Raw genomic sequence first — 27,418 nt, forward strand, 5'->3', positions numbered from 1 at the left:
ACAAATGGCTTCTATAAAGACAACGTCTGGAAAGCTGGCAGTGGTTTAGTAGCATGGATTGACTCTGACTTCTGATATAACAAAGCAGAGTCTAAAATCTGATCTAGGATTATAATGTCTAAATGATCATGTCATTCTTCTGTTGTAGGCAGATGTTAGAAATGTGGCATTTGTTAGGTCAGTTGTTTTTTTAGCCCTATTCATATTTTGCTCCTTGCAGCTTGTAGAATACCTATTCGAGTCTGTGGGTTGCTTGTATTGTTTACACAAGCAAACTTGTAGTTGCTGTTGTTTTCATTAGGTATTGTTTTCTTAGAGCTCTGGATGTCTTTCAATTAACTACTCTGATACCTTTTATTTAATAATCTGTGGATCTATCTTGTTTAGTTGAATATATTAAATATGTGATGATAGCTGCTGTTTCCTTCCTCTTTCAAAAAAAGTTGGCTTATTTCTCTGCTGTACAAAAAGCTCTTCTACTGAAAGAGGCTTCAAATTCTTCATTTACAATTGCTGCTGTAGCTTTTTATCTTTCAGCCACAAAGAGCAAGAAAGCATCATAAATACCCCTTCAGCAAATGAATATTGAGGAGATGCAGGATTTTGATACAATCTGAATTCTGTTGAACACCTGCTGTCACATGAAAGCTCACTTACTGGAGAGGGCAGAGGCAACAGTCTGAAAGTCCTGAGAGGAAATGTGTGTGGTTTTTATCAGTTCTTTAAGCCATTGTATACATGTAGGCCTTATAAAAACTTAGGGAAATACTGTATAAGGATTCCTTTTAATTCTGTGCTTTTATATTTTTATAATAGGAGTTAAATATTAAAAAAAAGTTATTCCTGAGCTCTCACAAGAGAAGTAATTCTGTACCCCTCCAGTAAATGTTGGTACAACTATTGTCTGACAAGACTATTGTGTTTTGTTTTTTTTTCCTCTTGGCTGTGCTTCCTGTACTCAGATTGTCATGTGCAGAGCCTGATGAGTGTGATCTCGAGGTGTATCAATTGTATATTTTTTCAGTGATTGCAGACCAGCAATTAATGCAACTTGCATACAAGCTTATGCACAAAATACTTCTGCGAGATAAGTATAGTTTAAGTACATTTAAGCAACAGTAAATTTTCAGATTTGATCAAAATTGCAAATGTTATCTAAGACTAATATTAGGTTGTTTGTATTTTAGAGTAACCTCATAAATTTTTAAGTTAATCAACAGTGAAAATTACAGATTTAATGTTTGCTAGTAGCCCATAGCTGAATGCTGTACATTTTTAGTGTATGAGACTTGTTCCCAAATTTATGAGTTCTTTTGCAGGCCATAGGGATGCAGCTGGCTTCAAATTTGAAAATGTACTAGGAAACATGCTATTGGTTTCACAAGTCTGCATTTTGGCAGAAAACTTACTTTTGTGTTCTCTGCAAACTCAAGTCTGTGGTTACACGGCCTTTTTGAATTTTACTAGTAGTCAAAAAACATCACTACGCTCTAAATTTTGTCCTGAACTCAAAGTTTGTACAGCTTACATGTGAGGAAATGTATTCAAAAACAGGGAAATTAAACACAGTTATTTCTCACACCGTATAAAGGGAAAATATATTAAATGAGAGAAATCTGATAAAAAACTCAGTAATCGATAATAAATTGCTCTATGTCATGATGCTCTTATTTGAAAGAAGACTCTTAAACACATTGCAAGAAATTACTCAACAGATCTATTTTTAAGAATAACTGGTTCATCTGTAAGTAAATAATTATTGGAACAAAGCATGATGGTGAATAAATTGTTTATTCGAATTTAAATATTTATTTTTAATATAGGAAAGTGAAATAGTTTAGTATTACTGTTTTTCTGGGGTTTATACATAACATCAGAGATTTATTTGGGTCTTGCTTGCTCTGAAATCTCAACAGGATATGAAGAAATACTGATGACTTGAGTCAAGAATGTATCTTTACATTGCTTTAATTAAAACAGTTTTGTGGTTATAATTCCATAGTCTGGTTACTTTTTAAAAGGCAATTGCTTAAAGCCTCACCTAATTAACGGTATAATCTTAAAAAAGGATGTTGTTCATACTGCAAATAAAGTTACAATTCTGCTTTAGCGCTAGTAATATGCAACTAGAATTTCTACAGCTGTAGCTGATGCAAGATTTATGTAATGGTAGGAATTCCAGGCAAGCAAACTTGTATGAGATAATGGATAATATGTAGCTTTTTCTCAGGCCATTCTACATGATGCAGAGTTGGGCATATTAGTATGTCTTATTACCAAAGGGTTGATTTTTCTCTACTTCACGTTTTACCTGCATCTCATTTTGCAATTTTTCTAGTAACTGAAAATCAGTCTTCACTGAAGTTCATATTTGTTTGATGGGACTTTGACATTTTATTAAGATAACGGTTTTGGACATCTTGGTTACCCCTCTATTGTAGTAGCATTTTAAATACAGCAAGTTTTTTGGTCTCTCAGGTTGGCAAAATCAAGGATGAAAGTTATTAAAACTTCTTGAGAGATGTTAAGGTCTCTACTCTGCAAGAGATACTCACTTTGAAGACATCTTTTCTTTGCTCGCTGTTCGCATCTTGGAGTTGTAGGCACCACTAAGTTCTCTGAAATGTCAAAGCAGAAGATTGAGTGGATGTTTTGGAACTCTTTATTGAGGAGAAATATATGGTGAGAAGATAATGCCTTCCAGTTCCTGTGAAACAGAAGGAATGAAGTTGGCATTTCTATCGGAAATGTGTTTTGTACTTTAAGTTCACGGTGTGCCAGCCTTATGGTAATAAACATTTAATGTATTTGAAAAGGCTGATCACTGCTGGAAGAGACCTTTTTATAATTTCTTACTATAAAATATCTGAACACATTCTTAACAAATGAAATTTCTAGGTTGGTTGAAGGAAAAAAACAACCCACAACAAAAAAAATAAAAGGTAAAATCTAAGAGGAGTAAACAGCAGTGTTTGAATTTAGCCGTGTTAAACACTCAGTATATTCTTAACTCATAATCATATGCTTGATAATTCTTGAATTGGCAAAAGTTATTAAGACAAGAAGATCTGTTATGCATTGTATCTTTAGTACCAGGTAGGCATTCCTGTATCTAGATTTGGGTAACAAGAGCAATAGATAGCACCAAGGGAAAAATTAATGGTTTTAATTTTCTCAGGATATGATTGGTTGTTTTTTTCCCCTTTTTGCTCACTACTTGAATGATCTTCTAATCTTTCATAGATATGATTTTTCTAAATTACTGTTGTGGACATGAAACAGATTACATGAAGGAAAAATAATTATCGTCTGATCCACTTCTGCCAGGAACCGTGGTTTTGAGTAGAAGTGTGTGTTAAGAACCAGGTACATGTCAAGTAAAAGCCAGTTGAGTAATTTCCCATCTTCATCACCACAAGTTGCTACTTTTTCTCATTGAATGTATGACTATAAGAAAATAACCTTGGTCTTCTTGTAAATTCTAATCTTTCAGCATGTCCTGAAATAGTATTTGTCTGATTGCTTTCTGGTGGGCTAAATAATTCACTTTCCTGCAAGCAGGATTTTGGGAGATACATATTTATATGTACGGTGTTATTGTATTTGCAATATTTGTTGTATCAACTGTCTGAGTTAGTAAATTAACTTGGTCATAAGGCAGTGGAAGTGTGGGTGTACAATTTATTCTATTCAAGCACCAGTGTTTCAGGTCTTGGTAGCCTAAGTTAGTAGCTGAATAAGATGTATTTCTTGTCTCCATGAAAACTGTTGTTAAAGAGGATCTAATTAAATGTATACCTGTTCTTTTTAATTGGGGATATTAGCTGAAGATCAAAAGGTTTACGTCTTTACTAAGACTGTAGAAAAATAGGGAAAAAAAACTTCAGTGGTTTGAGTTTTAAGTTTTTAGGCTATTTCTTCTTAAGAAACAATGTGCTGCATCAGCTGCCATCTGGTTTTGTGGTGCTGGATAGTTTTTATTCTAATCACAAGTACTTGCATTGTACTAGAAGAGTGCAAATGAAGTTGCAAAACTCAAGTAGGGAACACAAGTTGGTTTTTAGGACAGCCTGAAAAATTCGTCTAGAGCAAAGGACATCAGACTCATTTTAAGGATTATTTGTTTCTATACAATTTGTAAAGCATTGAGTTGTGGCCTTGTGGGGATCTCTGCTCTGGTAGACAAGATAGGATGCATCTCTGTTGCACAGCTCTTGGAACCTTGGCTTGGGAAGAAATAAGAGATGAACTGGACAGAGAAATCTAAATAGACAAAGCAATATTTATGAGGCTGATTGGCACCACTTCTCAGCATATTGACAGCTTACTTGGGTTCAATGTGTTTTGTAGCCCGAAAAGCAAACGAGGGTGTTTCAGGAAAATAATGAGGTTGCTTTGCGTGTGCATATAGGACATGATGAACAACACAGAAGAAAGCATAAAACCACCTGTTTAGCACAAGGAGGGAGGAAACTGGTCTAAAGGACTGATTCAGCATCAATTTCTTGATATGGCTTGAAAAGCTATAGGGAAGAAGATTCCACTTCACAATGGGGAAGTGAAGAGCAGTAAATTATGCTTATTAGGACTCACACGGAAAGGCAATGTGGTCAAAGCCATAGGTATGAAGAATGATTTTTGCTGTTACAAGCATCATGAGTAAAAAAGGCACACTAGTGAAAAGGTGGGAAACTGATGGGCAAGTTTTCAGACTGAGAGCATTAGCTGATAGTTGATAGGAAAAAACCTGTTTTTATATATTGTACAGGAAAACTGGAGATAGATTTGAGACGCAAGACAGAAAATGCTTGGTGTCAAAAATGTCTGTATTACAGCTCACAGCAATAGGTACCTGTGTGTTGTTATGAATATGAAATCTAGTCGGAGAAATGTGGCTAAGAACTAAATGTTACAGCCATATGGAACTTGAATTGATAGGTAAGCATTCAAAAGAGTTGACTGAAGATTGTCAACATTTTAGCTTCCTTAGCAAGAGATCTGGGCCAGAAAGATAAAATTGTGTCATCTCTATGGATGACACCTGTTGAAATTTCTGTAGGTGACATTATCCAGCTGTAAAAAGAGATGGTATAATTAGTGAGGATAAAGATCTTGTAGATTTATCCCTCTTTTCTGCCTCGTGAAACTGCAGGGATGATTGTGTTCTTTAAATAACACAGGAAGTGTGGTTGAAAGAGGACAACTGGGGCAGGAATGGAGAAAGGGGAGACAACATTCTAAAATGCCCAACTACTGGAAGCATCTCTTAGACAGAGATTGGGCTCTGCTGATTCTGAGGCTCTCCTAAGAAGAGGTAATCTGTAAGCTGAGGAGTGAGATGACGAAGCAGTTTTGAAGGCAGGTTGTGATGTCTGATACAGCTTACCTTGCATGGAAAAGACGAACTGTGAAGGGATATACTAGAGTTTGCAAGGAGGTTAAATAGAAGAGTACAGAAAGATGAGAATTCATAAAAGCTGAAGTGAAGCCATTGGTTTGGGAGCAGGAGCAGTAGATGAGAGTAGCAGAAAACATCCATGTGTGGGTTGAGGAGGAGGGAAGTCTAAAATTTGGAGCTTGGTGGTCACTGTGGGAAAAATACATGATATAGAAGACCTGAGGTGACTTGCTTGTTGAATGACTGAAGTGAGAGATTATCAGAGAAATGCTGCAATGGTTACAATCTCATTTGACACAATGGGTTTTATAGTTGATGTTATTTAGGAGTTAAATCCTTTGATTAATTAGTTTAAATTACCAGTTCTCCTGTGTCTTTATCTTTGGCTGAGAATGTTTCATAAAGCTAATATACTTCTGCAGATGTACTATGTATTTCATATCTATGATTCACTCTTATTCTTCAGTAGCAAATTACCAGGCTCCATCAATGCTTCTTTGTATTTTATCTCTATGAAATACCTCTGATTCTTATTCATCCCCACCACAAATAGGGACAGGTACTACACTAACTTGAAAATCTAATTATTATTGCAATATATTAATAATGTTCAATATTTTGAGTCTGCTTGTGTATGTTTCAGGACATGCAGCACAGTATTTGGTTCCTTTGGTATTACTCGGACAATCTAGTAAAAATAAATCCTTACTTAACTAAATTTGCTGGAGGAGTAGTAAGCCAATAGCTGGCTACAGCACCTTGCTTCCTTATCAGTGAGATACCTTTCTGTGGGCTGTCTAGTAGATAGTATTGTGAGTGACATCCAGCCTTGCAGAAGGCAGTACTTCTCATGCACTCTAAGCTGAGACAATCAGTGGGTTGGAGATACAGCAAATTTTGGCCTGGTGTTGCAAAGAGGACTGTTGAGTTTATATAGTGGTTGAGATCTGCATTTATGGAAAATTTACAGAAATCTATGGGATAATACATACCTCCAAGGTTTTTCTTTCATTTTCAGCCTGTCTGCAGAGGCAGGTGGATAATGTGGAATGCATAAAACAAGTTCTCTGGGCCAGTGTTACCTTTACAGCAATAAAAAAAAAATCAAAACCATGTAAAACCACATAATGGTAAGCTATTGTATGTCCTTTCATTATAAGATAATAAGTCTTTTGGACAAATGATATGAAAACAGTATGTATCATATCATGACTTCTGTAAAGCCAGGGTCTCTTGGTATTCGCATAATGTTGGAGAAACTTGGGGTTTATTTTGAAATTACTATCACATGTTATAGAGAAACTACTTATAACACTTGCATTAATAACTGTAAAATTGGTGGTGTTCAATTTAACTTAATTTACTTTTTATATGTTCCTCAAATTTAACTGCAGAGGAAAAAGAAAAAAAAGGGGGGGGAGGGGGAGGGTTTTCTGTCATCCCTGTGGTTAGGAGAACTAGTGGATTTAAATAGTGGCAAGGAAAGCTCTGGCTAGACTTTAAGAAAATTCTCATTGCAGCAGGAATCCTGGATTTCTGGAGTGGATGGTTCAGGGAAGTGGTGGAATTTCCATCATGAAAGGCTTTTCAGAACAGGTTAAACAAGCATCTCTGCGGAATAAGATAGGTATAGTTGATCCTGCCTGAGGCCAAGAGGCTGCAGCAAATGACCTCTTCTAAAGCCTATTGTTTTATGTTCATATATGACTCTTCTTAAATCTAAGGTCAAACTGCACTACTAGATTCCACATCAGATATTTATTCTGAATCTTCTATGGGGGGGAAAATAACATAGTGAGCTGCTTTACAGTAGGTGGTTACAGGCACTTTTGTTGCTATCTGTGGCTGCATCCTATAGTTCCTTCTATCTCGTACCACAGCTTTTTCTATAGCTTCCTTTAATGCTGCTGTTGGAGAACCTTGGAGGTTAATTTTAGTATACACAAAGCCCTGCATGGCTGCTTCTTGTGTTGAAGTTACTTGAAAACTTCAGGATACAAACTTGGCAGGCTGAGGAAGAATAGAAGCACGGACTAAAATAGCCTTGGAGGACTGACGAGGAGACTGAGAGCTTGAATTTGGAATTTGTCTTTGGAATTCGGAATCCTATTGCCTGCTCTCACACAGTATCTAGCTGTTACTAATGCAAATCTCCAATTTGGTACATGTATATGTCCCACAGATAAAAGTATTATGAATGTTTTTAAGAATTGCCTATGCAAATTGAAGCACAGCTCTGCTTAAATGGAGAGTGTTCATTTAATGAAGAGCTTTAAAATAATCAGGTCTAATCTTTGTGACTCAACATGCCATGTTTTATTTACTGGAAAGATCTGAAAGAACTTTCTTTGCAGACAAAATTTTGTCACATTCTGTAGAGACATATATTATTGTGGTATATTTTTTTTAAACATCACATTATGTCTGTTCCATCTCTTAGTTTACATAAAAGTATTTTGACTACAGATGGGAAAGTAAAGTGCAGAGAATTAAAAGCACCTGTTTAATTTTAAGCAGGTGCTTAGGGTGCAGTGTCTTTCAGAGGCTTTAGTATAATGTAGGAATACTTGGTTTTGAATACAATGTTTATTGGTCCTCAACACAGGAAAAATTAAATCATTTTAGCACCATTGTATTAGGACTTTGTTTCCTGATAGAAAGTTTTTTATCTTTTCCTTTTAACGAGCCCCTCAGCTTTAACTATACACTTCCAGCATTAATTAATTAATGTAAATTACATGAGGGCCTACAGAACAAATAAATGGAGAATACTGCATAAGGTGATGGACCTTAATAAGGGGAATGTAGCAAATGAATATATTATTAATGATCATATCATAATATGTAGGTACTGGGGGTAAGGTGGGTTAAGTTAATGTAAACAGGTTTTGAGTGTTTCACTTTATGGCAAGTTACACCTGCTAACATGAAGAGGGATGGGACTATCTGTGTGTAGCTGTTTGTGCAGACATGCATTTAAGGTGCAGCAAGGAACTAGAACAGAAGTTTATAGCAACCGGTAGTGCTAGGCTTTTTCGTTTATAGATTTCACCCCACTTTTCCTTCTTTCTGTTTTCCTTGATGTCAAGTCATCATGAATGTTGTAAAGAGGAAGAAGGGAGGGGAAGAAAAGTTATTTTCTGTTTAGAGACTACTTTCCAGCTCGAATGGCTGGGAGCAGTTACTAGAGGAAAACCAGTATTTTGATACTGTAACTTTGAGTGAAGAAAGCACAGTTAGTACCACTATGATGAGGTTGTGTCTACATCTGATCAACAGAGCAAGCTCAGGGGGTGGGGCCAAAGAAGTACAGATAGAACTGACTTTCCAGAGGTTTTTAGCTCTAGCAAGTATATTGAAAAAATACGACTTGACAAAATGTAACTTTTTTCCTCCCCCTATTTTTCTTTAAAACTCTGAGCCTTACCATTTAACCAAATGTTTGCAATTCAACCAAATGTAACAATCATAGAATCATAGAATAGTTAGGGCTGGAAAGGACCTGAAGATCATCTAGTTCCAAGCCCCCTGCCATGGGCTGGGACACCTCACACTAAATCATGCCACCCAAGGCTCTGTCCAACCTGGCCTTGAGCACCACCAGAGATGGAGCATTCACAACCTCCCTGGGCAACCCATTCCGATACCTCACCACCCTAGCAGTAAAAAATTTCTTCCTTATATCCAATCTAAACCTCCCCTGTTTTAAGTTTTAACCTATTACCCCTTGTCCTATCACTAAGGTCCCTAATGAAGAGTCCCTCACCAGCATCCCTATAGCCCCCCTTCAGATACTGGAAGACTGCTATGAGGTCTCCATGCAGCCTTCTCTTCTCCAGGCTCAACAGCCCCAACTTTCTCAGCCTGTCTCCATACCGGAGGTGCTCCAGTCCCCTGATCGTACTCGTGGCCCTCCTCTGGACTTGTTCTAACAATTCCATGTCCTTTTTATGTTGAGGACACCAGAACTGTAGGCAGTACTCGAGGTGAGGTCTCACGAGAGCAGAGTAGAGGGGTGGGATCACCTCCTTTGACCTGCTGGTCACACTTCTTTTGATGCAGCCCAGGATACAGTTGGCTTTCTGGGCTGCGAGCGCACACTGAAGCCACCTCATGTTCATTTTCTCATTGACCAACATCCCCAAGTCCTTTTCCACAGGGCTTCTCTGAATCTCTTCTCTGCCCAACCTGTAGCTGTGCCTGGGATTGCTCCGACCCAGGTGTAGGACCTTGCACTTGGCATGGTTAAACTTCATGAGGCTGGCATCAGCCCACCTCACAAGTGTGTCAAGGTCCCTCTGGATGGCATTCCTTCCCTCCAGTGTATCAATGGAACCACACAACTTGGTGTCATGGGCAAACTTGCTGAGGGTGCACTCAATCCCACTGTCCATGTCAGCGACAAAGATGTTGACCAAGACCTGTCCCAACACCCATCCCTGAGGGACACCACTCGTTACTGGTCTCCAGGCGGCCATTGAGCCATTGACCACAACTTTTTGCATGCACCAATCCAGCCAGTTCTTTATCCACCGAGTGGTGCACCTACCAAACTGATGTCACTCCAATTTAGAGACAAGGATGTCATGTGGGACAGTGTCGAACACTTTGCACAGACAAATCTTCAGAAAAATTGCAAGTGACATCCATCATGCAAGGGGTTGCCACCTTCAGGTTATTTTGCTGAAGTACAGATTCATTTGCAACATTGGAATGCTATAATTCCAAACATCTGACATAGCCAAAAATTGTTCCTTCTGTCCCAGGAGTATTTTCAGACAGAACTAAACCATTTCAACTGTAGCCTATAAAAAAAACACCCCCAAAAAGTCAATTCAATGCACTGTCAAAAAAATTCAACACAAAGGAGTAAAGCTTTGGCAAAGTTGCAAGAAACAGAAAACTACTTTGATGGACTGTGGCAACCAACCATAAGCATACATTAGCATTTACAAGGGCATTATGAATCTTAGCCATAATCTTATTTTTGGGTGGGTTTTTTTTCTTTAATATTCTGCTACTTTTTCTTTCTTACAGATGATATTAACTGTGTTTCTGAGCAACAATGAACAGATTTTGACAGAAGTTCCAATTACACCAGAAACAACCTGTCGTGATGTAGTAGAGTTCTGCAAAGAGCCTGGAGAAGGAAGCTGCCATCTGGCTGAAGTGTGGCGTGGAAATGGTAAGTAAAATGTTCAGTGGAAATTGATTTAAAAATATGTTTTAAAAAAGGTAAGATTGACTTTTAAATATTAATGATTTTGAATTCTACTTTTTTTTCCTAGCAAATTTTGACACAAAACATGGTAATTCAGTATCTGTAAAGATTAATGCAAATCTTGACTTTTTTTTTTTTCTTCTCAGATGGAATATTTGATGAAATGCATGCTTAAGATACACTGGTGTTCTGTATTTCAGTTTTTCAAATTATGTAAACGAATTATACAGTATCCCCACCTTGAAAAAAAAGGGGTGTTTTTCTGTATTTTCAGTTCTAGAAGCCTTTTATTTCAAATAGGCATGCAGCATATATTGGGTGGAGGGTATTTAAATGATCATACAGAAGCTCAGTGATCTTCTCTTACAGTCAGTGGATGCAGGTTACCACCTGCATGCTTTTACATCCGGTTTCCTCAGGCATGTGAACACAACCTGAAATTTAGGAATGTGTATAGATCTTTTCCTTCTGTGTTATGAACAGCATATGTTCTGCAGACAGAATTGTGCCAAAATTGGACATAGTATCTCCAGTTTCTTTGTGAACGTTTCATCTCAAGTATTTGGTAACCTTCCTTAGGGCAAGTAGTAGTGCCCATATCCCATGCGTGTTACAGAATAATGGGATGACCAGTTCTTTTCAGGAGTGCATCAAAACAGCCCTATTACGTATTCTGCTCCTAGATGGATTCTTGTGATTGCATATGTAGTACAACCTCCAGGTTATAATATACCAGTGTATGGATGGGAGTAGAATCAGTGGATGGCTGAGGATAACGTTTAGGCAGGTTCTTATCACTTAAGTTACTATGGTCTCCCCTGCTTAAACTGTTTGTTATCTTTTTTTATATGAAGACTGAGGAGGTCATAACAATACTGAATTCTTAAATTTTACTTAGAGGGGTTTTATTTTGGTCAGGGTTTTTTTTGTCAAATAGACAAAATGGGCATTATTCCTATGCCTTTGGAGCTTTTAAGTATTAGCAGTCTAGAATATTTTCCTCCTGGGGAAACTATTCTTCTTTTCTAAACTGTTTTAAGACTTTGCAAAGGGAGAGGATTCCTCAAGAAGCTATGTCCTAACTGGATGGGAACTCAAATATCCGTAATATTTCCAGTCACTTCTCTGTGAAAGTGTACATGTATGGTATGATTTGTTCTTCTGCTTTCACAATACTTTGAGGATGTACTTCTTAAAAAATATAGCAAATGTTGGCAACTAGCTTCAGAGGATTACTGGAAACCAGAAAAGTAATCCACAGCATCTTTGTGGGACACTTAGACCATGCAACTCTGACAAATGCAAGCACATGATTTCTATAATAACTTCCACGATGGAGAAAGTGTGTTTGTGGATGTAATAGATCTCAAAGTGTTAGATACATAAAGCTAAAAGTTTCTAGGAAGTGCGAAATAGAACTTCTTCAGGAATTAAAGTTGCATGTGTTTCTGGATCTCTGACATGCCTGTACTGCCAGCAAAAAAAGATGTTCTGCACATAGATTTTAATCTCTCTGAAAGGAATTCCAGCACAAGCACACAAGCATTTTGTTTGTTGCTCTTAAATGTAGGATACTGTTACGCCCTTCCCTTCCCCTCCCCCCCCCGCTGTGTGTATTGGTGGCCTCAGCTTATTGCCCCAAAGTGTGGGGTATATAAATTTCTCAGTGAAGCAATCTGATTTTTTTTAATGATTTTAAGAATATGATAATTTTTCCCTCAGCTGCTGCTGAGAGCTGAATTGAACTCTTTCCCCTGAAGTTTTTAAAAATAGTTTTGCCTGGAGCAGAAATCTGATGTAGAAAACATGTCTAAACAGTTAAATGCAACAGATACAACAAGAAAAAACTTAAACTGTGTTTCTGAGTGGGAAGTGTAAAGCAATTTGCAGTGAAATTGTGGCATGTTGTGCCAGTGGAAGTGTGGGGTTTTTTCTGTTGCGCTGCCTCTGACTTCTCAACCCTTATCCCCAAGAGAAGGCTACAAATGTTTTTCAGAGGACATTTTTGAAAGTAAAATTAAAAATAAAATTTAATACACAAAATCATGGGTTGAATAAACACATTAGCTTTTGTCATACATTGTAAGTGGTCTTTTTTGTTGGTAGTCTTTCTGTCTTGCACAGATGACTAATCATAGCTCTCACTAAGAGAGCACTGTCATCTGTCCTCTTGTGAATGTGCATAATTCCTCCATTCTGTAGATTGCCACAGCCTCTTCTAGGTAGCCCCACTGAATAATACATGTGTACTCAAATTCAAAGCGACAGGGTTTGTATATTGTAGTTTTATTATCAGGTACAAAACTCAGTTTGTGTGCCCAGAAGCTTATCCACTTCCTAAACTCTATCAATCTAACAAAATACTGTCTCTTCTGCCAAACTTCCTCTTCTGAATGAGAAATACTTAATTTTATTTTTAGAGGGTGGCAGAGATGATTTGTCTTCCAGAAAAATGTTATTAAAATCCATGAAAGTTTAACTTCAAAATTTACATAAGATTTCTAGTATTCAGAGGAGGATTACAATAGCTTAGCTGCTGGAAAACATATTTGTTTATTATGTTAGCTTTTCTCTCTGCTTTTTTGTGTGACAGAGAAATGGTTGAGGAGCTTCCCAAGAGTTGTAAAATAGTTTAGGTGTTGTTTGTGTTAGGGTTAAGAAACTGATTCTTCTTAGAGCTGCATGACATAAACATTTGGTTTATTTGTGTTTCATTTTTGTACTTCATTCTGTGTTCCCCCTTCTTTGTAGTTTCTTGAAGTGAGTAATAGCTGAAAAAGTCTCTGTGTCTGATTTATTAGTACATTGTGCTTTGTCAGCTTGAAGCTTCCTCTGTTCACATGGATTTCTCATGCTGTTAAAGGAAAAAAAAAAAACAAAACATAGAATGTTCTTCCTCATTCCCAACTATTGCAAATAGCAGTTTGTAAGGAGGAAAGACAGGTGTGATGGTAGGAGCTTGTGTGTTTAAGAGAGAATGGATTTCAGCCTTCTAAGTCCAGCAAGTACTTAATTATTAACTTAATCTACATTTTGAATGCCCTTCAGCAATTGGTATTAATTGATCTTCCTCAATTTAGTGGTAACATAGAGACAAGTGACTCTGAAAGATAGAGGTATTTACTACAAGTGTACTTCTGCAAACCTGAGGGAAAAAGACTAATTTCTGATCTTGCAGTGAACTCCCCTACTATGGAGATAGTCCATGACACTCAGTATTGTGGTTTCATGTACAGCAGGCATAAATGCGTTTATTACAAACAGCAGGATACTTGTAATCAGGATTAGAAGGGCTTCTGAAGTAACAAAACTTTGTTTTAAATAGTGGACATAGAGTTCTAACAGTTTTTTTTGCCATTCTCTTCTAAAACATTGATTCAGTATCTGTGTTCTGGTCTTTCAGGGTGCTTCAGACATTTCAGAATACTTAAAACTAGCCCATTCTCAAAACCTTGTACTTGAAAGGAGTCTAGCTCAGATCTCAAAAGTCTTCCAGAATTTTCATCCAACTTAAAATCTGAAACAGTTTTTGCAAATAATCATAGATATATGCAATATGATGGTCTTCCGCTTAGTTATTAATGAAAACATTCTCTAGATAATTGTTTTTAATGTGTTGTTCATGTACAGGGATCCAGCCTGTTTATTATTACTCTACACCTGTTCTCCTATTTCACCTTTTCTTCATTCTCCTATATTTAAAGTTGATAAAATGGAAGTTTGAAATAGTGTGAAACAATTACTGACAAGTGTGTCTGAAGCTATAACTGTTACAAAGCTTAGCTGCAGATTGGTTGTTTTGGTTTTGATTTTCATCCTTAAAGAACAGGTATTTCCAGAAAATATCTCTGTGCTCTCCTAATTTACAGCAAATATAAGATTGTGCTTTTTCTGCAATTTTTATAGACTTAGAGGTTTTTAGCTGAAGGAAGGGATGGGGACTTCAATTCTCATCATGCCTTGTGTTGAGTGTTACTGTCCACATCTTCGTTCTCTTTCTTTTCTGAATGTGTTTCATGTAGCTAAATTGTGCAGGATAATTCTCAAGTGACGATGATGTTGATATTATTTTAACCTATTTTCTGCCTAATTTAGGGCAGCATATCCCAAAGTTGTTGGGTTTTGTTTTTTAGAAAAATTGCAAAAGTAGTTAAACTTGTCTTTCCCATTTCTCTCCATGGTTATGTCTGAAAAATACTAGCCTTGATTCTTCAAGATACATTATGTAAATGAAACCTTTTATTTTGAATTGCTCCTGGGATCAGGGCCTTTTAATGGCACTCCAGCCTAACCAGGAGCAATGCTGTAGCCACTCCTCACCATTCCAGATTTAGCCCAACCTGTTCAGACATCCAGTTTCTTGGTACTTTTTTATTAAGCTTTGGGTTTTGCTAGGTTTTGTTAGAAATTTTGCTGTTTGGGAAAAATTCCTAAAGATTATCTTCTGGGTCTCTGAACTAAACCATTTAAAAACTTTTACACTATGATCTTTAGAAGACTTAGCTGAAGTCTTAGTGGATATGCTTCAAAGCCCTTGAAATCTCACTTTACTTTAGGAGTTGAAAAACCTGAAAATCATGTTTTTAAAATTCCTTTTCAAGAACTGAGTTGTAATAAGGCCCTGACCTTGTTCATGTATTTGTAAACACTATTGACAGTAGCTCTTGGAGTCTACTTGGGTGAGGAACAGCAAAATGCAAAGATAAACTTCTTTTTAAATCCAGGTGTTGTGGGGGCTTGGGGGGAGGAGGGAGGCGGGGTGGTGTGTCAGGAAGATGAGTAACCAGTCAGCTGATGAATATAACTAGCATGTGTTTTAAATGACCCTTTCCCACTGAAAGCAGCTAGATTGAGTGTGGTGAATTTGTGCATATCGTTATACCTATTTGAAGTCACAGATTCTGACAAGACACTTGTGAATCAAGCCATGAAAATGTATTGTTTCTTAAATATGACAAGTATTCCAAGAGTATCAAGGCATGTATACATTTATGTAGTTCATAATACACATAAATTTAGGTAACTTTCGTTATAAAAAGGTATATTTGCAATGTGGTTTTCCCAAGCCTTCTTCAAGATACCTGTTATATCTTTGAATCATTTTGTCTTCTCATGTCAAACAGGTTAAGTATGAAATGGATAACAAATTGCCAGTGGTGCTGTGTCTCGTAGGAGATACTGTGGTTTGGCTTTTGGGGGCAGAGAACATTTTGCTTTTAACAATGAAGAATGCAAACTCTACCTTTTGGTTTCCAGCCAAGCCTGATCTCCTGTAGTAATATTGGTTTGACATGGTGCTGCATGTAGGAAAGCTAATTAAATGTCTTCTAGTATAATTTTATTCTGATTAGAAGATATCTTCTAACTCCATGCTTAGTATTAGGTCTTAAAGGGGAGATTTTCTTGCCCTAAAACTTTTAAAATAAATGCAAGTATAATTATGGAAACGGGAAACTTTGCTTTTGATTTTGGGGGCTTTTTTTGTTTTTTTGTTTTGCTTTTTTTTCATTTTGAAATACTAAATATATAGCATGTAGCCTCCTAGTAATAGTGTATTTGACCAATTTGGAACAATTTGGAAGAAATAACTACACTATGAGAATGGTTAACATTTCTTTGGAGGAAATCAAAAAGACTGTCTGCTGTATAGAACTTTGCCTTTATTTGTTCAAAGATTTGCCAGTAATTCCACATATACTGGAAATTAATGTCTGGCATAGTCTATTGGAGTGGGAGCACCTGCTCAAGTTCTTAGGAGCTGAAATGTCAGTATAATGATAAGGCTTCTAGTCTGAGTGGAAACCTGGAGGTTCAAATTGAATTAATCATTTTCATAATAGAACAAATTATCTCTCTGGTGGTGATGGAGAGCAAAGGTGAAAAGATCAGCCTTGTGAAAAAGATTGTGATGAAGAATTCCAAAATTAGGGTTTCTAAACACTGTGATTCTTTGTATGGTTTTGGAAACTGGTTATGTACTGCTGTTAAGCAGTGAGCCATGTTATAGTAACTGTCTAGCTTTTAATACAATGCAGCTGTTGCATGTTGGTGCTTTTTTCTTTGTGTAATACAAAATGTATTGGATAGGTTGAACTGCTGCCAAGACAGACATTCTGATTCTTCATGAGAGTTGTATATAACTTTGCTTAATTAAAAATTTTTGTGAGAAGTCTTTTGATCTTTTACTTTTAGAACGCCCCATACCCTTTGATCACATGATGTATGACCACCTACAGAAATGGGGTCCCCGCAGAGAAGAGGTGAAATTTTTTCTTCGTCATGAGGAGTCACCAGCTGAAAGTAATGAACAGAGTAAGTAGATTTATCCTGTAGTGTTGTAACTTAATCATATTTAAAAATTTTCTCAAGTGAGTTTGAATATCCGTTCTTTCAGTGAACTTCAGTAGATGTATGTGTAATACAACTTCCCTATACCAAAACCATTTTGAACCTTTCTCAGTGGCACATATATTGCCATTCTTAAATTCCCTTCTGTAGAATAATTTCTTTGAGTCTGTTGAGCAATGTTTTTGTAGTAAAATTGGTTTCTGTTCAGCTTAATTCTGATCCAGAAATGTTGATGGGTATTAGTGGCTTAATGCATACTCTTTTCGTGTTGAGATAAAGTCCCTATATCTTGAGAAGGTGGGATTGTTCTTTTTGACTGCTGTTCTCTTTCTGTTGCCCACAGAAAAGAATCAGTAAAGTACTTTGACATCCTTAGAACATCATTGGCAAAAGTCTCAGCAGCTTTGCTTTCTCAGAACTTCATGTAGATATATTTTTGTAGTGGCAATAATTCACACCTTGAAAAAAAAATCGCTTGTCTGCTTGGTTCTGCAGGAAAAGTGTTATATAAAAAAGTGCTGGATGAAGTGGGGCTTTCTTAAAAGACTTAAATAGAAGGATTTCAGTTTTCTGATCTAACTAGTATAGACTTAATTTATAAGAAGACTTGAGGCAGTGCATTATATGCTAATGGCTGTCAGACTGTCTGGAGAATAGGAAAGGTATCTTGAAGTGAGATGTGTATTTGCATGCTCAGATTATCATTACTCATTCAACTAATCTGACTACTTCTAACAACTGAATTTCAAATTTTGGCTGAGTCCTTAACTGCTTTGAGCTGAGGTTTCTGGTACATTCACTTTCATGACATCATTGCCTAATCAGAAGTCAGAAAAGCAGAGCTGCATGTCTGTACATTTTACAGAGGAAGTCTGTGAATTAAATGCTTTGTTTCTGCTGATTCCATTGCTTACAAAGAACAGCTTAATAAAAAAGAGTTGGTACTAGCAGAATAAAAAATATCAGCTAAAAATGTTATATGGAAGTTCTTGAAAAGAGCAGAGTTCAGGAGTGGAAACCATTTGTGACAAGAACTGAACTTTGCACTAAGAGTGATGCTTTACTTTTAGGTGGACGTCAAGCCCAAAATCAAAGAAATGGCATAAATATACCTATGGAGAAGCGTACAGAGAATGGGGTATGTAATAGTTCATACAGGTTTTGGCTCAATTCCACTTAAATATTTGATGTGTTTAAAATTACTGTATTTTAAGATATATTAAGTTGAGAACTGATGGAAAATATAGAGGTCTTGTTCTGTTTTGATTTGTTTTTGTCATAAGGTCAGTGGGAGAGTATGGCTGTCATGAACTATTCTAAATTTTCTGTCTAGAAAGTAAGTCACTTGTGTGATGTGAGAAGCCCCAGAGTCTTACTAATTACTGAGTTTTCTAATCTCACTTCCTCTGGCTTATTCATCCTGAGTGAAGAAAAAAAACAACCCAAAACAGCTGCATTATTCTTTCATACTAATATTTCCTACCCAGATATCTTTTCTTTTTTGATTTATCTCACTGGTACTGATTTATGGCATAGCTGTGTTAATACATAAGCATGGATCTGTGGATTGCAATGTTTTCAGATGCTGGTAGAAGAGGTTGCGTACCCCACAAAGTCACCTCTTCATACTTCTTCTCTTTTTTTTTTTATTTTTAATGCCCTTGGTTAATTTCTGTGCCTGTTTTTTGTTTGTTGGTTTGGTTTTTGGTGGTTCTGTTTGGTTTTATTTTTTTTAGTAAAATATGTCTAGATTTAGAATAGATATTACATACCACAGGCAACCTGTTCAGTGGCATTTAGTGAATCCTGGTTAGAACATCCTCTCTTTTACAAGTAAAATGCATCTCTTTTGGAATTTCCATGGCTTAAAAACCTCTGCTCCTGAGAGGAAACTCACTTTACTTGTCTCTCTTCTCATTCTCAATAATAATGAAGACTACAGAGCATATTCTCCTCTCATTTGCCCAGGGCCATTCTTCTGCCTTTACTGAAGCACTTTACCTGTAGTTGACTATTTTTAAACACTTCTAAGTCTCAATATAAAGATTTGAGGATTGCTACTTCATTGTTGTATTGCCTCCATGAAGCACTGTCAATTTCCAAGTACATCTAGGGCTCCTTCTCAGGGTAAAATAATGCCTAAAAAAGTTTAAAAGTAAAAAAGTCAGGTTTTCAACCTGAGATGTCTTAAAGAAAAAAAAAATTAAAATGTTAATAATTGTGTAGGTTAAACAAGTCTATGCTTGTATATTGCCTGATAACTGGTATCTAACAGTCACACACATAAAAACAGTGCAACAACAAAATTGTTTAGTTTGCAGCTCTTAGCAGCTTGTTTTGTGTATGGCATGTGGGTCTAGTGGAAGGAATTTTTTTCCCTATTCAAAGCAGTTAATCATGTATTGCGTTCTGCGTTCCTTTTCTGTAGAGAACCCTAGCTGATACCCTCTGCTGAGCAGATCCGTTTATCCTGCATCCATTGTCATTTTGACAATGTAGTGAGATCATAGTGCTATAATGTGCTAGAGGAGCATAACTCTTTCATGATCTCCTCTGGCTATTTCTCCATTCCTTCATTTGAGACATAACATTTTTGGAAATCAGATCTGGCATGTGCATTATACTTACAATCTCACTTCTTAGCAGCACTAAAGTGTATGATAGCATAGCTTTTTATTTAGTTAAGATTGCTGTTAATTTTTGTGGGTAAAGCTCAGACCTTTAATAAAACTGATAACTTGGACCATTCAGTATCTATTAAAAAAAAAACGAAGTTTTGCCACAGTGTTAAAGTTTTATTGGGGAACTGATCACTTCAAAATGGACTCTTACCAAGTTTAGGAAACTATTAAAACACAAGACTAAAGCCTGAAGGGTTTATATTAATGTAACTGGTGAGTTTTATGCCAAAAATGGTACAAAGTAGGCCTTGAAAGTGTATAAAACTAAGATTTTTCAATTGTGCCAAGTTTTAAATCAGAGGGGGAGGGGGAAAAAAGAGGTGGCTTCAGGATCAAGGACTTAATCAGCTTACATTTACGTAATGCATTAGGCTTATTCACTGTTACTGGCGTTCTGAATGTTAGACTAGCTCTCAAATCAATACAAACCAATGGAACATTGAAGACAGCTCAAATCTTATCAAATATTCTGCATTCAGGTATATTTTTATTATGTGTACTGTTTTAATGATGAAATAATTGCTTTTTACTGAATAACTAGATAGAGCTGAAGGTGTGGCACGCATAAGAAACTTTAAGATGAATGTTTGCTTTAATGTTTGAATCAGTAGTCTTGAAAAAACTGCTGTGCAGTCTGTCTGGAATTTGATTTGGGTAATCCTATTAATTGTAATTTTGTCATATACAGTATGATTATTTTTGTTTGTGTGTCCCCTTTAAAATAACATGTGTTTGATCAACAATTATTTTAATAATGGTTATCTTTAAAACACATTATATAGATGCTTAAATTTTAAGAGATTAAATACAAAACAAATATATAGAGGGAATAGGCTAGGTCTCTTTAAACAGTGAAACGTATATTATTGTAGAAAGAATACTTACCTGTAGGTGCTCATCTAAGAGCTTTGCATTCTGCATAACAGTCTAAAGAAAAACTATGTGAGATTTTGTAAATTAACAAGTTTTCTTACTTGTGAGGTGAACTTTTGGGGTTTGCTTTTGTTTACAACTTTCCTTCCTAGAGGTGGACTTATGCCTGATCTCTTTCTGCCACTGCACAAAGATATAGATGTGTGGAGATAAGACTTATGTAACTGAACATTTCCTTTTGACAGGGAGATTGGACAGTGTCTGAAGAGGTATTCTCTTCAAGAAGAGAATTCCTCTTCTTCCTTTCTGTTGCATGTGTAACTGAGCCAGTCGGATTTGAACACAAGTTGTAAAATGGGAAATTCGAATTAAATATTGGGAAAAATGTTTTCTTGACGAGAGTAATGGATGTTGGAAAAGACTGTGGTTGCTGTGGAAGTTCTATCTAGCCAAATAAAGTTCTGATCAGTGTGAACTGCTCTGAGCAGGGGTTACTGAACCCCTTCAAGGTAACTTCCAGAGGCTCCTTTCTACCTACTTATTCTTGATTCTGTGATCAGTGGCCATGAAACAGTGGTCATACAATGGTGGGGTCTTGTTTGCTTCCCAATATCTTAGCTTGTGATCCAAGCTTCATCCCGCAGAAGCAGCAGCCACCGGAAAACAGTGAGACAGAGCAAATATAATTGTAACCACTGGGGGTCAGTGGTAGACAGGAGAGGGACTGGGGAGTCACCAATCGTGCTGCAGTTACCAGTCATCAATAGGAAAAGAGGATAAGTACTTAAATGAAGTACCAGAAAGAGGACTGGCTGGATGATGATGGTTGTCCAGATGAAAAGGTAATAAGATAACAGGAATTTTTTTAAAATAAGGAAACAAGAAAGCAGATGCAGCTCAGGAGAAAAGAAGGATGAGATACAGGAACCTGTTGAAAGTAAAGTGGATTTGAGTAGAAGTAGACTAGTGTGATGAAAACAATCTGTATATGATGACAATACTCGTTATCTGTAGTTGGTTTAAGTTGTTTTTCTGTTTGATAATTTGCTTGGGGAACATAAAATGTCAGCTTGTGGCTTCCTGTACCATTTTCTCTTTATTTTTGCTGTTTCTAGTATTAAAATTGCTCCCCAGTTAAAAAAGACTGATATCAATAAGCTTTTTCCCTGATGGATGTTGTTGGAAGCTGTTGACAAGAAATACAAAATGGAACCTGATTTTTATCACTCACTCTGAAATTTGTGCTAGCTTTAGTGTAAAAGAAACTTGTGTAGAAGAAAAGTTCACTGTCGTCTCACACTAGAAAGTCATAGTCCTGTACGTTTCCTTGGTCTTGAAGCAGTGACCAATAGATAAAGGTGAGAATAAAAATTCAGTGCCGATTACATAACAGAACTGAACTCCACTATTTCTATTCAGGTGATTCACAACAGGTAGTCCAACTGTTTTAGCATCAGGTGAGCATTACACTTTAATGCTGGGGAAATTGCTCAGGAAACTTCCATTAGCAGATAAACTTAAAACTTCTTCATATATGTACAAGTAAAGCAGTTTTGAATACTACTGGCTTACCTTAGGAGAGCGTGCTGTTGCTGATGGAGAGTAGATATAGCCATCTGATGCAGTCAGTCTCTATCGTATTCCATTGTGACATTAGTAAACCTACATTGATTTTGAGTTCATGTGGTATGGCTTGTCAAATTCTAGGTTTAGAGTTTAGATAGGTTTACATGTGGTGCCAAAATCCTTCAGTAGAACAGTATGCTGTTCATTATCTTTAATGATTCAATCCATACAAGTGCAATAAAAGACATTAAACATCTAATACACACTTTGTCATATATTTCTTATGATATGGCAAATTTTTAAAGTGCATTCTAAGAAGTGTCTGATAAAGAATTTTCAAAGATGGCTGAATGGGGGGTTCACAAGTGTACTTGCACAGGTGAAATACTTTAAGGTTTCCTTAGCCTGTTGACAAGGACATTAAAAAAAATAAATAATTGTGAGGAAAGAAGCAAATAAATTAAATTTTTAACAGAAGTAGTAACCCCTAGAGAGAAGAAATAAAGAGCTTAGTCTGGAATAGAAGTTGTTCTTCACACCTGAGCTGCAAATTGAATTTAATATAAGCTTGTAAGTATTACATATTTTCTGTTTCTAACATTGGGCAATGTATTTGGAGGAGGCTGCTATTCATGTAAGACAGGTTTTAATCAAATTTGTTTAAAATGAACAAATAACTAAGTCTCTGGAAATCTATATTCACATAGGGGTGCCATCGCAAAGTCTTAAGCAATTAATTCCATTAAAAGATTATTAAAGAAAATTAGACATAAGGAATTCTAACATTTTGCAGAGAAGGAAAAAAATTCTGAAGAAATTTGCTTGCAGGCTGCCTTGAACATTTTGACCATGTAAAAACCCCTAGTAATTAGCGTAAATTTTTCATAATTTTCTGTTGCAACTTTTTGTGTTGCTTTTATTAAGGAGACGAAAATAGCTGTATCTGCTACTTCAGTCAAGGGTGTTCCCTTTCCTAAGACATACATTCCTACAATCATTTTCACCCCTCAGAGAGGGGAGCCTTGCCGCCCCTACAGCAGTCTTCTGCACTGTCAGATTTCTTGTTCAAGCCCTGGATCAGTTTAATAGAGTATCAATTCTCCTTGGACTGATACAGTTCTTCGTAAGTCTCTCTAAAGCACTTTCCAGACAGCTGGCACAATCTTGCTCTTCAAAAAATAGAAAAACTAATCCAATTAAAGGGCTTAAGGGAAAAAGAATTAAATTAGGAAGTGTACTGGGGGGAGGTATAGGCTAAAGCTAATTTTAATGTATCCAAATAGCTTTTGAATTCTTGCTGGACTAGAAATCCCAGTCTCTTCATACCTCAGTAAATGATAGTTATGTAGGGTAAAATCTCTACCACACTAGTAACTATGAGCTCTGTAAGAAAGAACTTCTATGAGACTGCAGGGAATTCAAATGCTCCTGACCTCATACCTCACTCTGAGACCTCTTGTAAACTTTTCAGGCAGAACCACATCATTCTTGGATTTGGAAGGTCAGGAACACTGTTGTGACGTGTCGTGTGTGATCGAAAATATATTTCAATTCGTAATGAACAAAGTTACTAGATACTTACATTTTATAAGAATAATTTGATATAATGCAATTTTCCTGTTACAATTTTAATTATGATAGCATTAGTTTATTACTAATATTAGCTTTTAATATCTGACTTAATTTGTTTTGACGAGCCTAACGTTGTTTGACTTACTCGGAACAGAAAACACTCTTGGAACACGCTTGGAACATTGCGAAAGGACGATTTTCCTCCGTGCCTTCTCCATGTATTCATATAATCTTTGATCTCTGCCACTCTAGATATCAAATATCTACCTGTATGACTATGGATATGAGAGATACTCAACATATACAGACTTGTGGTATAGAGACACTTACATACACTCACTTGTAGTATACAGACTTCATAGATCTGCTCCTCTTCTGGGCATCAGAAATAGTTCTGCTCAGCAAGTTACAGGGAATAAAGATGTGGTTTTCTAGTCTGTAACAGTGAACAGGTAGCTTCCCATTTTGCAGAGGAGGAAAGACCTAAACTGGACTCTTTACTCAATCTACACCTTTAGATTCTACTTTCACGGGTCTGACTTTGCGTTTCCTCAGGCATGGCTCTGGAGTTGTGCAGTAATACTTAGTTGCGTATGTCCATGGAAGTGGGAGGATGGAAAGTCCTGTCTGTTTGTTTGTTTAATATCTAACTGTAGTACTTACTTTAATATATTTGTATTGTGAACATGGAGCTATACAATTGACTCTCTTCCCTAAATTTCTAACTAAATGGAGCATGTGGAGAACTGCCTCCAATTCTCACTGCACACAGAGATCCTGAGTTGCTTGGCCTTTATATAAAGGTAGAATAGAATAAATGATTGCTTCAGCTGACACATAACATTATACACATTAGCTCATAAAGTAAATGTTACTTAAAAGAGTTCATTTGTTATTTTTCATGAAGTACTGCTGGTCTTTCACAGTCCTTACACTGGCAGTGTAAACTTCAATGCCTTTTGTTGTAGTTGTATCCTTGTACAGTCACATGAATATTGTTTTTAGTTAAGCCATATATTTTAATATTAAGTTACTGTATGGGAAGATGGAACTTGTATTTTCTTTTATTTCTGTAGTTCTGTGCAGGAGACAGATTATGAAATTCACTTTGGCCATACAGAGCTCTAAGAGCTTAATTGCAGAAGCTTGAGAGTTTACCTTGTCCTTTTCTGAGCAGCTTTCACTTCCGCACGGGAAACTCTTCTGGTACTTACTAGGCCAACTGTTCTTTTTCAGGCCACCTTTGGAGTTCTCTCTTTTATGTGGCTATGTCATCTACAGATTAGTGTTGCCTCTCATCTTTTCCAGAGTCTCTGTGGCTTTCCTTGTGCAGTGCTGCTGTGGCCTCCTTTCTCTGACACACCTTTCCATGTTCACTGACTTGTTCATTTAGTTTCCTGTCGATCTAGCCTTTGGACACCTAACATACCTGTTTGCCACCTTCATGTTTTTCCCAGGCAAGTGAACTTTTCAATTTCTCTATTGTCTCTGCACTTGCCTTGAGATCTAATTGTTGTTAGGTTTGTTCCCCCTGCAGCCTTCCTCAGATCAAAGCAGAGAAAATGACAGACCCTTTGGCTAATTTAGGAGCAAGGGAGTTGAACTTGTTTTTCTTCTCTTATTCCCACTGGATGATCGTACTCCCAGCTCGTACCTTTTCTTGCTTGCTAAAAATAAGCCTGTTCTTCACACGGCTGGAATATTCACTGTATTATGCTTGGACATACGATTCTTCACTTATGTCATAAGGACATAAGTGTCCTTGTGGAGACCCATTTGGCTGGATCACTTCTGTAAGTGCACTAAATCATGCTCGAATTTCTTTCTTGAGAGAACGAAGAGAGGGTGAACTTGCATGTAATTTGTGAATCTGACAAGGTAAATTACAGCTTTTTATGGTTTTTATCTTCCACAATATCATAATTTTTAGATACTTAAGAAATTTTTAATGTGGCTTAGTGTTTTCTTTAGTGTTTAAAAAGTCTTAGGTCTAGGTCTGCTACAGTCTTCTTTGACTTGCAACTTCTTGACTTACGCTATTATACACATGCTTTAGCTTTATTGCTGGCTCGTGCTTTTATCTTGTGTGCAAAATTTAAGAAAAGCTGAAGTATGTAGGGAAAAGCATACAGCAAACACTGGAAAAGTTATTTTTATAGGACTGTACTATCTATTCTGACTGTACTGTTTGCCTTTTATCTCAGGCAGTCTCTGTTAATAAGGAAACTTAAATTTCAGGTGGTATGGTTTTCTGTCACTTGAAACAGTAAAATTAAATACCAGCAGTAATGATTTTCCTGATCTTTTTGATACTCAGTTTTTGCACTGAGCTGGTAATACCACAGAAATACAAATGTAACTAATAATTTAGTGGTTTTAAAGCTAAATTGTCTGTATTCTTGTATCTCCAGTTTGACCTGATAACTGCAAAAGAACTGTGTATTGGGCAACATTTTCCATTGAATATGAAAAGTGCAATGAATCAAGCTGATCATAGTTGACAGCTGGCTTGATCTTGCAATGATTAGGTCTTTTACTGCTGGCAAAATCCACTAGCCTTTTCCGTTAGCTGATTGTTGATGAATGCAGAGACACAGCTTTTCATATTGATAAAGACTTTGGAGAAACATTTATTTCATATAGAATTAGATTAAAAAATATCTTACCTTCTATTGATTTCACTGAGACAAAAAGACATGTAGAAACTTGTGAGACTTTTACAATTGTTTGCTGTGAACAAGCCAAATCAAGAGTTAAATTATTGCAGCCAGAAAGTAACAGAAACATGGAGCTGAAGCATGTTGAAGCAATGCAAATGTTTGCAGCTGATGGGCAGTGCTGCAAAATAAAGATGTGCTCTCTTACAATTACATGGGAAAATACCAAACAGGTAATTAATTCTCAAATTTAGTAGTGGACATGTTATTTAAATATTATATAGCTTTTGCACTTTAAATGATTTTGGGGTTTGTTGTCACATGAATGGAATGCAGACTAGTTTGGGTTTTGTAATGCCTTATCTCTGAATTGAAATCCTAAACTAATCCGATTTTGTTATGTGCATTTGCTGTAATTCTTAAGTTTTAAGACCTTATCGAAAGCTTGTTACTTCAAAATGTCATAGTCAACTTCTGCTTTTAACTCCTCTGGTTTGATGGGAAATGCAAGTCATACCCCAAGTTTCATAACATCTTTCAATTCCAAGGTATTTATTTTCAGTGCTTTTGTACTGGAACATTTTGCAATTGTTTTATTCTGTTGTTCTTGTATGATACATCCTCACAGAAAAACTTCATATCAAAACAATTACTTCTGAGCAAAATAAATAATTAGTTTATCTTAATCATACTTAGCTATTATACCAGAATGTTACTTTTCTAAAAGATCCAGGAAAACATAGTTCCAAGACTATTTTTAAAGGCACTTAGTGTGTTTCGACATGTATTGTAACATGTCTTTTTAAGAGTTTTGCTCTGAGTAAAAGGATCGATATTGTAAACAGGTCCGAAGTTTTGTGCACAACTGATCTGTCATTTCTATACGAATGCATAATTTCAGATAATTCACTTTTGTTAGGAATTGACGTTGATATTTTGATTAATTTCAGCTACTGAATGTTCTAGCTGATACTGAAGTTAATATAAACATGATTAAGATTTCGGCGGCTGTTGAGTAGTGTCTGCAAGCACAAGGAAGAGAGTCTTTCAAATAAATGATTTCCAGATACTACTTTCCTATGTGGTAGAAGTGAATTATAAG

General features: G+C 36.4%; 1 protein-coding gene across 6 annotated transcripts in view; it reads left to right on the forward strand.

Annotated features, from left to right (window-relative positions):
- PPP1R13B (protein phosphatase 1 regulatory subunit 13B) overlaps positions 1-27,418 on the forward strand; it is a 70,629-nt gene that overhangs the window by 17,553 nt on the left and 25,658 nt on the right. For 4 of the 6 annotated variants that reach the window (XM_031049464.2, XM_031049465.2, XM_031049466.2 and 1 more), the window contains exons 2-4: positions 10,436-10,583; positions 16,812-16,931; positions 18,038-18,105. In XM_031049464.2, the coding sequence (XP_030905324.1) occupies positions 10,436-10,583; positions 16,812-16,931; positions 18,038-18,105 (336 nt within the window). Of the gene's footprint in view, positions 1-10,435; positions 10,584-16,811; positions 16,932-18,037; positions 18,106-25,336; positions 25,538-27,418 lie in introns of those variants that run through there. The other 2 variants (XM_031049471.2, XM_031049469.2) reach the window with 2 other exon arrangements.

The sequence above is a fragment of the Melopsittacus undulatus genome, chromosome 4 (genome assembly GCF_012275295.1).
Source record: "Melopsittacus undulatus isolate bMelUnd1 chromosome 4, bMelUnd1.mat.Z, whole genome shotgun sequence".
Classification (NCBI taxonomy): domain Eukaryota; kingdom Metazoa; phylum Chordata; class Aves; order Psittaciformes; family Psittaculidae; genus Melopsittacus; species Melopsittacus undulatus.